This window comes from Eptesicus fuscus, chromosome 2, assembly GCF_027574615.1.
Source record: "Eptesicus fuscus isolate TK198812 chromosome 2, DD_ASM_mEF_20220401, whole genome shotgun sequence".
Lineage (NCBI taxonomy): Eukaryota > Metazoa > Chordata > Mammalia > Chiroptera > Vespertilionidae > Eptesicus > Eptesicus fuscus.
In genome coordinates, this window is record NC_072474.1 from 102,922,114 (window position 1) to 102,933,290 (window position 11,177).

Consider the following 11,177-nt stretch of genomic DNA (forward strand, 5'->3'; position numbering starts at 1 on the left):
ACATTATACGTTACCAAGTAAACTAATGCCACACATATTTTACCATTGTAAAACAGTTATAACGATCACACACAAGAAGCAGAAGAGCAGAAAATCCGTAGGAAATTCTTCATTTCTGCAAAAAAATCAGTCTGGCCACTTTACATTTAGTGGAACAAATATTAAAAAACAATTATCTCAGCATATAAAATATACTCATATGTAGTTAGCATTAGATACTGAGATGAATGATTCCTTAACTCTCATCTAAGAACCGTCACTAAACCTGAGTAGGAGAGTAATTTTAAAGAACACTACAATTATTTTATCAGTTAATTATGAGTCCTATGGCTTATTTACATTTGGAGAGTTGACAACCCAGCAGGTACATAAGAAGACACGATGCATTTTGAAACAGTCTTATTTACCCACCACCCCCCCGCCACCGCTTTTCCCTCAATTCTACCTCCAAATAAGGTTGTAAATAAATGAAAAGGTAAAAAAAAAAAAAGATGACCTGGCAAGAATTTTTCCCCACTTTAACACAAACTAGGTGTCCCAGGGGATCCTGGAGTCTCCACAAAACATATCTAAACTATTTTTAGAAAGTGTGTTAGAAATACACTTAGCAGCTAACTAGTCTGGGGTAGAAATTACATAGTATACTCTGCTCCTCTAACATTCTGCAAACCCATATGACCATCTGTAACTCTTGATTATCTGATGATGGATTAATCACTCTGTTTTATCTACAGTGAACTTCAAACCCCAGGCTAGATCCTTGGTACCCAATTCTTTACAAGTCTCCCTTAGGAAAGCTGTCAATTAATATTCAGATTTTACAAATTCATTTGATATTAATTTAAAATTTAATTAGAAAGGAAAAGCTAATGGAAAGAAAATTACCACCTTTACTCAAAAAAAGCTTTTATTTTCAGTATTCCCCAAACCCACTGATCCGTTAGGCCATTTTTACTGCAAACCTGGTTATTACTGACTACAGAGACTAAGACAAAATTATTTTCATAAAATAAGGAAACTACTGGGACATGGACACAGAAAGAAACTACGTAACATCAAACAGAATGCTCCATTCAGCACTTTTCATACTCTAAGAATATTTACAAAGGCACAAAAAAAAAAACAAAACAAAGCTTTAGACGAAATAAATAGTGAAAAGCAAAACAGAACCTCAACGTGCGAATCAGTCATTTTAATTGCTATTACTCAAAAGTATAAAGCAATGATGCAAACTACAAAAATAACTAAAAAGGAAAATCTTGGACATTCAAACATTACTGCTCCATAAAGAACCAGATTTTTTTCAGAAGAAAAAAAAATCTAACAAAGCATGAAAATACTAAAGTTAAATGCAATGTACACATACTTAACATACTGCAGACGGATCACGAGAATTCTCGCTTCATATTACTAGTACACAGTGTTTTACAAAGTATCATACTTTATATATATATTTTAATATATATTTTATTGATTTTTTACAGAGAGGAAGGGAGAGGGATAGAAAGCTAGAAACATCAATGAGGAGAAACATCGACCAGCTGCCTCCTGCACGCCCCCTACCGGAGATGTGCCCGCAACCAATGTACATGCCCTTGACTGGAATCGAACCTGGGACCTTTCAGTCCGCAGACCGATGCTCTATCCACAGAGCCAAATCAGTTTTGGCAAGTATCATACTTTAAAAAGATATTAGCTTGTAAGAACATGTCATAAATAACTTCAAAATGCAATGGGTATTTAATTTTAAAGCGTGCTTTAACATTTACGTAAAACATTTTTTGTACTCGTTCATAGAAACTTATCTGGCCACTGGGTAAAGCTAGCAATAAAACTACTGGTCTGCAATGTGTTAACATACAGATATCCCTAAGTACCCATTTTAAAAAATGAAAATTTCAAGAATTCCATCCTATTGTGACTACTGGGGTTTTTCTTTTCTTTCCTTTTTAATTATTTTACCTGCTTTCTGCAGTCACCTCCATCCAATGCATACAAGAAACTGGAGCCTCCACAGAAAAGGAGTGCAAGCTTTCAGGTTTTTCCACATCACACAAAACAATTTTCTTGGTGTCAGCAAGAGCAAAGGCCAAAACTAAAAGAAAAACGTATCATCAGAAAAAATTAGTGTAACATTCAAGAAAAATAAATGGGTATTTCACTTCTTGCCCAGTTTTATTACCTATAATAATAAAGGCGTAATATGCTAATTAGACCGGACGACCTTCTGGACAAAGCTGGGGCTGCAAGGAAAGCCTGGGTCCCGGGTGCCTGCTGGCGGCCGGAGGGAAGCCCAGGTTCCGGGTGCCAGAGGGAAGCCAGGGAAAGGAAGGCCTACTCTTGCACATATTTCGTGCATCGGGCCTCTAATTTTAAATACATTGTGATCACAGAAATCATTAAACCTAAAAAATCCTTTCTTTAAATAATATTTTAACCCTTTGCACTCGCTTGCTTTTTTCTCGATTCCTTTATTCTAATGCTAACCGTGTCGAGTCACACTCGACATCCGAGTGCAAAAGGTTAAAACCTAAATGATAGCTTTGCACATAGTTAAGCTGTTATCTAAGCTTATTTTCAAACTAGAGGCCTGGTGCACGAAATGTGTGCACGTGTAGGGTCCCTAGGCCTGGCTGGCGATCAGGGCCAATCAGGTTCCCTGCCTCCCCACTTCCCCGCTTCCTCCTTCCCTTACTCCCTCAGCACCCCGTTGCTGCTGGTTGCCCACCATGTTCTGCGCCACCCCCTGGGGGTCAGCGCATGTCATAGCGAGCGATCGAACTCTTGGTCAAACTCCTGAGGGGACACTTTACATATTAGCCTTTTATATACATAGATGCTCAAACTTTCATGAATAATCTACTACTTCCTCGCATACTGTACTTAGCATCTTGCACATCAAAGCCTCTAGACTGGAACCTAGCTGCCAAGCAGAAAATACAAACCAGGTCTCAACAGACGAACAATAATATTGTATCACCAAGACATACTGGTCCTGTAAACATGCCTAAAAAGCAAAAAGCAATTCCTTCCATCTGCTTGGTTCTTGGAAAGTATTTTGTTCCCCTTTTTTGTTTCTAACCCCTAATGGAAAACAAGGCCATCACTGTGACGGAATTATCAAGTACAATTTCTCTACCTAAGTCATTGACATCTTCCTAACATATCAAATTTAAGAATCTCTGAATAGTGGGCTATGGGTTTCATTGTATACCAACACATACAACTAGGCTAGATGTGAGGCAATCCAGGTTTCCTCCTCTTTGAAATGATTTCAAGCAATCTTGAAATAACCAATACCTAAAAACACAAGACATTTTTTAATGATAAAAATATCATCTACTTAAATACATTTTAACACACTGACTTTCATGATTTATTTTTCAGATCCTGGTATTTTTGGATGAATACTGCAAGATATCAAGATGTTACTTACAAAAGTCCTCTAATTTTATATGTACTTTTTAAAAATATATATATTTTTATTGATTTCAGAGAGGAACATCAATGATGAGAGAGAATCATTGATTGGCTGCCTCCTGCATGCCCACTACTGGGGATGTGCCCTGACCGGGAATTGAACCGTGACCTCCTGGTTCATAGGTCGATGCTCAATCACTGAGTCACACTGGCGGGCTACTTTTTAAAAAAATAAAAGATAAAACAACAGCTGAGCTAAATGAGTACAGATAAAAATAGTTATCTGTAAGTAATCGGCTTTCAGGGCATTTTTACATATTTATATTTAGCTAGAAAAAAATTAATCAATGAAGGGTACATAAGAGCTTACAAAAACAGTTCCGTTTTTTTCTTAAAGCACCAATGATTACCAATAAACTTTAGGCTATGTGATTTACAGCATTTTGCTGTACTGACTGTATGTGTAAAACAGTTTAAATAACAACTGTCATCGTAAACACAATACATGGGAGAGAAGAGTTCAATCCGCAGAGCCACTGCCAGCTACAATATTACAAACTACAAAATAAAGGACACCTAGAGGAAAAAAATCATACAGAAAGGGAATAAATGAGGTCAGAGGTGACAGTCCTTCAGGTGAGGCAAGAATACATGCAGAGAGAATATTTATGAACCATCCATTTAATGCTAAGGAACATTTTTGGAGAAAAAGAGCCAGGATGGCACTGAACTGACCAGGGAGCGGAAGGTGAAGTTTGGGCCAAACTGTGCAGGACAAGACAACAAACAGAATAAAACCAAAGTATTTTGTATATTCTTCCAAATTTCATTTCAGAGTTACCTTCACCAAGAAGTCAGATTTTATTTTGGAGAAACAAGATGGTAGAATTATTTAAGTTCTAAATAAAACAGTTTAAAATATTCTTAAAAACTAATTTCCCAAACTGGTATTTAAAATTCTAGTATATAATGAGAACAATAAATTCTTTCTGGTGTTAAACTTTCTTTAAAGAATACTCTGCGAATAATAAAAACATATTTTTTATAATACTATCTTTACGTTTGCCATCCGGTCTCCAAGCCAGACAGGTCACTTCCTTTCCTGTATTTTCATTCGGTGGAAAACTCCAAACTCGATGAAAACTTGCAAGGCGATGAAGTAAAACCTAGGACAAAACAGACATAATGGCAGAATATAAGAATCCATTTCCAAAAATAAAATAAACCTAGATCCCCACTATTTTTAAATTATCTTGAGTATATTTAGCTATCAGAAGAACGAAGACAACAGTGTTTGAACGAACTTAAGGTATTTTCAAAATAGGTGGAACAGGTCTAATTTAACCCTATACTCTGCCCATTTTCCTATCTTTATGTCAACAGAAAACTTGTCTTTTGGAAAAGAATAAGGTTGTCCAAGAAAATAATGACCAAAAAAAAAAGAAAAGAAAAGAATGAATGAATCACAAATAGCACTAGAAAGGTAGGAGTGATATAAATAACAGCAAACTTGGAATCAGACAACTTGGGGTCTAACGTCAGCCATGTCACTCAGACCATATCACCCACTATCCCTCTTTAATTGCAGTCATCTAGAGCAGCGGTTGCCAACCTTTCAGACCTCACGGACCACCCCGGTTGGTGACCGCTGATCTAGAGACCCTAAGGCATCCCCCTCATTCCTGGAAGGTGTGGACTCCTGCCTGCCTCACTCGTACTTTCCAACACTACTTACTTATCCTCATTCTTAGTAATTTCAAGAGCTTTTCAGTTCTCAGCTACCTGTGCTACAATGATCACATCTTCCACCTCACCTCAGTAACTCCCAGGGTCACACATTTGACCTTGTCATTACCAAATCTACAAATGCTCCAACAAGCTTCCCCTTTCCATCACTACCTCTATCTTTCCAGCTCATCACTACTTACACCCAGCTTTGATTCAACCTCACCAAGGCATACAATCCATGGATTCTACCACCTATTCAGTGTCCCTCACTCCACGCATGCCCTCACTTCCCTACTTAATCAGGTTAGAACCCAAGGTTCATATTACAATCTTGCATGTACTTCCCTCTTGCATCTACTTCCCTTGCACCTCTCCTGCTTTGTCATACTTGCAAAGCAACATCCCTGGTTAAACCCAACCATGTCTGCACCCCGGTAGCCAAAAGAACAGCAGAGACATACAACCATGCTCACTAGTTTCCCTCAAAAACTGCAAGACCCTTAATTTCGTGCGGCTCCGGCCAGCAATCCTATTAGGTTTCCCTAGTCCAGTGGTCGGCAAACTCATTAGTCAACAGAGTGGCAAACCGCGGCTCGCGAGCCACAGTTTGCCGACCACTGCCCTAGGCCACTTGCCTTGTCGGCTTTTTCACACCTCTCTTTTCTCCTCAGACTTCTAATATTCCATCCTTACTCCTGGACAGCACCCCTTCTTCTCATTGAGACAATAGAAGCAACAAGTGCCTACTAGTACATCTACCCATCTGATTGCACTGGCATCCCTAAAACCGCCCTTCCCCACTACTGTTGTGGCTGTACTATCTGCACGCCTCTCCAGAGCAATGACATCATCAAAGCTCCCTGGCAGAGGAGGGAGGTCCTTGAGAAAGTAGACATCAGTACCCTGGAGACAAGGGCAGGGCAGTCAACACAGCGATGTAGCCCCGAATGCTAAGTTTCCCTGGCTCCTAAGTTCTCCGTACATCTAGTTACCAAGCTTGCTGCACACAACACAACCCTCACCTGGCCAGGACACCTGCCGAAAGGCCAGAGGAGGACGCACACACAGGTGAAGGTTTCCTTACAACATGGCTGCCAGATAATGAGACCTCTCAGCGGAAAGTTTGGTACAACCAGGATGAAGCTCAAGAATATACTGTCAAAAACCAAGATGGCGGCATAGGTAAACAGCTAAACTGCTGCCTCGCACAACAGTTTCAAAACTACAACTAAAAGACAAAACGTATATCACCCAGAACCACGGGAAAGCTGGCTGAGTGGAAGTTCTACAACTAGAATGAAAGAGAAAAGAGCACTGAGACGTGCACAAGCGCTGAAAAGCTGAGGTATGGAGGTGCGCGAACCGGGCTGGCGGCGGGCGTTTTTTCAACCCGAAGGGAGACTAGCTCCCAATTACTCTGAACTCCAGTTTTTGGGGAGACGCTGGGGACCCAAACTCCTATGGGGAGAAGCTGGACTGTCTGCCATCGGGTTGGAAAGTGAGGGTGACTTTCTTGCAGAAGTGCGCCCAGCAATCATTGTTTACTGCGCTGGGACGTGAGACGCAGGGATGCGGAAACTCGGAGACGCAGAGACGGCTGACTGGCAGCCATCGCTGTTTGCCACACCCTAGCCTAGTGACTCCCTGAGACCCTGCCCCGCACAATCTACAAACCCACCCAAGCTCCACGCAGCGGCTTTTGCATATGAATGGCCTCCCCTATCGCAGCTTAACCTAACAAACTGCAGCTCTGGTCAGAAAGTGCCAAAACCTCCAAACCCCAAGCAAAGAGGAGAAAACGGTAGTTCTCGCTGTAGCTCCTGCTGGGTAGCCTCAGACAGTAGCTGACCTGCACCCCATTGGAGATTCAGAAGCTAGTGTACCTAGTGGTCAGTGTGAGACGACACCAGATTTCAACTCCTCACATCCATAAGTGACACATTCAAGAGGCAGACTCAGTGAGCACCAAAGCCCCACTGAAGCAAGTCCTGCCCCATAAGCGTGTCTCCAGCGCAGCAGTTCTTCCATTATAGACACAGCGGGTCCTCACAGCCAATTGGCCTGGAGATCAATTCCTCCCAGTGATATCAACAGCAATCAAGGCTTAACTACACCAAGACTTTGCACTCAGCCCACAAAGGGGTGCACCAAGAGCGTCCACCTCAGGTGATTGGGGAGGCTGAGCCACTGGCCCCTATAGGTCACCTACCACACAAAGCCACTCCATCAACACAGGGAAGCAGCCAAAATGTGGAGACAAAGAAACATGTCACGAATGAAAGAAATGGAGGAAAGCAAACTACTGGACATAGAATCTTCTAAAAACCGCTGAGAAACTTGATGAGACCTACGAGGAGCTTAGTGAGACCTTCAAGGACCTTAATGAGAATGCCAAAAAAATGGAAAAGGACCAGTCAGAAATTAAGCATACACTGTCTGAAATAAAGAATATACAGAAATTCAACTTGGGGTCCTCTAGATCAAAGGACCCCAAGAATCAAACCAAAGATCTGAAATATGAGGAAACAAAAAACACCCAACCAGAAAAACAAAAAGAAAAAAGAATCCAAAAATCTGAAGATAGTGTAAGGAGCTTCTGGGACAACTTTAAGCGTACCAACATCCGAATTATTGGGGTACCAGAAGAAGAGAGAGAGCAAAATATTGAAAACCTATTAGAAGAAATAATGACTGAAAACTTCCCCCACCTGGTGAAAGAAATATACTTACAAGTCCAGGAAGCACACAGAACCCCAAACAAGAGGAATCCAAAGAGGACCACACCAAGACACATCATAATTAAAATGCAAAGGGCAAAAGACAAAGAGAGAATCTTGAAAGCAGCAAGAGAAAAACAGTTAGTTACCTACAAGGGAGTACCCATATGATTGTCAGCTGATTTCTCAACAGAAACTATGCAGGCCAGAAGGGAATGGCAAGAAATATTCAAAGTGATGAACAGCAAGAACCTACAACCAAGATTACTCTACCCAGCAAAGCTATCATTCAGAATGGAAGGTCAGATAAAGAGCTTCACAGACAAGAAAAAGCTAAAGGAGTTCATCACCATCAAACCAGGATTACATGAAATGCTGAAGGGTATTCTTTAAGAAGAGGAAAAAGAAGAAAAAAGTAAAGATAAAAATTATGAACAACAAAATGACATCAAATACATACCTACCAACAAGTGAATCTAAAAATCAAGTGAATAAAAAATCTGATGAACAGAATAAACTGATGAGTATAATAGAATCAGGGACATAGAAAGGGAGTGGACTGACATTTCACGGGGGTAAGGGGGTGTGAGGGGTGTGGGAAGAGATTGGACAAAAATCTTACACCTATGGATGAAGACAGTGGGGGGGGGAGGGGGGTAAGGGCATGGGGTGGGGTGGGGAATCAGGTGGAGGGGAGCTATGGGAGGAAAAAAAAAGAGGAACACCTGTAATAATCTGAACAATAAAGATTTATTAAAAAAAAAAAAGAATATACTGTCAACTAGACATGCTGTCAACACTAATGTACCCCCCACCAGGAATCCAGTGAGCCTTCACTCCCTTGTTTTAAAGGTATTTCTAATGGGCGGTGGCTATCCAGCACATAATACAAAACTTGGGCAAAAACATATAAATGCTTAAACACATCCTCTGTGGCAGGTACACGCATGCACATCTGCAGCTAAAGTTTGACAGTAACTCCTCTTTCTTCTGCTGCTAAACTGCAAGCTAACTTGGGGTCTGTGGACCTACTGCTACGAGTAAGTGGCACGTGATGGGCTTTTTCAAAAGCCCAGTTAGCAAATAAATGACCAAAAGAGACGGGCACGCAGGACTGTGTGTGTGAAAACTTAATTTAGCCACAAAATACATAAAATAAGCATATAAATGGTCTTTCCCGCATATGGTCCCTTACACTTTCACTGGAAGTTTACAGCCGGCCTGGAAGGGAGAGGGGTAGGCAGGTGGCCCGCCCGGTCCGCGGAAGGGGAAACTGAGGCTGGGGCGTCTGGGGCTCGCTCACCCACCTCGCCCGCGGTGTTGGCCAGAGCGATGAGGTCCCGCTTGGGGGACCAGACCAGGAACACGATCTCCTGCGGCAGCTGCTTCTCTCCCACCACCCGGAAGGACGGGAAACAGGTCGGAAACCGCAGCATGGGGGCGACTCTGCAACAACAGCTCGGTCGGAGGCCCGCAGGGGCCCCCGCGTCCCCGCCCCCGCCCTCCCCGGGAGCCCGACCGCGGCGGTACCTGCGAGAAGCCCAGGGCAGCCGACGAGGCCGACGGCTTCCCCCTCCCTCGGCCCGCGGCGCGCCGGCGCCTCCGTGCAGCCCTGCCGCCGCCGCGCACTCGGGCACTTCCGGCGCCCGGGCTTCCTCGCGAGAGGAAGAGGGCGGCGTGGGCGCGGGGCTGGGCGCGGGGCACGGGGGGCGCCACTGCGCCGCGAGAAGCGGGGCTGGAGCGGGCGGGTGTGTTCGCGCGGGCGATGTGAGCCGCGGACGCGGAGGGCGCGAGGGCGGGACAGGCGCGGGGCTGGGGGGGGCGGGGGGCGTGCGGGCGAGCCGGACGCGGGGCTGGAGGGGGCGGGCGGGAGCGCTCGGGCGCGGGGAGCGCGCGCGCGGGACCGGACGCGGGGCTGGAAGGGGCGGGAGCGTGTGGGCGCGGCGCGGAGACCGCAGGCGGGTCTGTGGGCCAGGCTTGTGTGCGCAGGTCTTATCGGTTTTCGGGGAAATTCATTGCTTTCGGTGAATGGACAGTTACTGGTTTGTGGGTGTGAGGCCTTAGAGACGAAAAACACCGCAAACTTTAGGTCCTGGTCGGCTGGTGCCTCCTTTGACGGTTTCTAAACAGGTGTTCAGTCCGGGTGCTAATTGAATCACCTGGTCAGCCGTCGCCAACCTTTCGGACCTCACTGACCTCCGATGGTCGGACCACCGGTTGGCGACCGCGGCTCCCGGAGAGGTTTTGCACACACACACACACCCATCCACCCCCTTCCTCCCGGGCCCAGGCAGTAGGTACCCCAGGCCAATGAAGAGAGAACTAATACCGGATGGGACCCAGTATTTATTAAAACTCTCTAGGTGTTTTCCAAGTTGCAGCCAAGGTGGAAGGGCCCGCCTCTGAAATCTCTGACACAAGACAACTATCTGGATCCTTTATCCCATTTAAGCCTCACAACCTGTTAGTGGTAGGAACCCCACCATGATAAATGTGGGCTGTGGGACCCGTCCCGGATGTATCCCATAGCCATTGGAGAATCGACTAGAGTCTGGGCTACAGGAATGCACACGGGGCACAGGCTCTGCAGAACCCACCTGATGCTCCCTGATACAGGACACATTTAAATGTTCAAAAGCTCCCCGACTTAAAACGGGGTTGAGAGAAGGTGACAGTATTATCCTGTGATTCTGGAACTTAAAAATCTACGGTAGAAATCATCTACCTTTCACTTCTTTTACTGTTGGAAGGAGAGAGGTGGCAGATCTTCAACCTTCAACAAGCCCCATCTTCTTGCCCTCTATCTGGATCTAGCCTGGTGGGAATTAGGTGATAGAGCAGGCTAGTTCATGCAGCAACTAATATTCCTGGCACTATTTTATGCCAGACACTCTTCCTAAGTGTCTTTACCTTTCTTTTTAAACATTTTTGATTGCTTTTTAGAGAGAAAGGAAAGGAGAGGAACATCGATTTGTTGTTCCACGTATTGATGCCTTCACTGGTTGATGCTTGTATGTGCTCTAGACCAGGATGGAACCACAACCTTGGCATATTGGGTCCAAGCTCTAACCAATTGAACTACTCAATACTTACCCTGCTTCCTCTCAGAGATAGACTTTTTCCCTTGCCAAACAATTTATTTAGCATGTTTCCCATTTCTAAGGTGAGAATGGACTTGCCTTTGTTATTCATGAAATGCATGTTCAGGTATTAATGTTCTGGGGTGGCAATAACGGATAATTTGGATGATGGGGGTCCAATATCTATCTCCTTAACATTCCTATGGAAAATGAATGCCCGTTTTCCTGAAAC

At 44.1% G+C, this 11,177-nt stretch overlaps 1 protein-coding gene across 2 annotated transcripts in view; it reads right to left on the reverse strand.

Annotated features, from left to right (window-relative positions):
* ANAPC4 (anaphase promoting complex subunit 4) overlaps window positions 1-9,487 on the reverse strand; it is a 33,751-nt gene extending 24,264 nt beyond the window's left edge. For both annotated transcript variants that reach the window (XM_054729726.1, XM_054729723.1), the window contains exons 1-4: window positions 9,396-9,487; window positions 9,173-9,311; window positions 4,481-4,586; window positions 1,963-2,095 (exon numbers count right to left, since the gene is read on the reverse strand). In XM_054729726.1, the coding sequence (XP_054585701.1) occupies window positions 1,963-2,095; window positions 4,481-4,586; window positions 9,173-9,301 (368 nt within the window). In that variant the 5' untranslated portion in view covers window positions 9,302-9,311; window positions 9,396-9,487. The remainder of the gene's footprint in view (window positions 1-1,962; window positions 2,096-4,480; window positions 4,587-9,172; window positions 9,312-9,395) is intronic.
* Window positions 9,488-11,177: the final 1,690 nt, after the last annotated feature.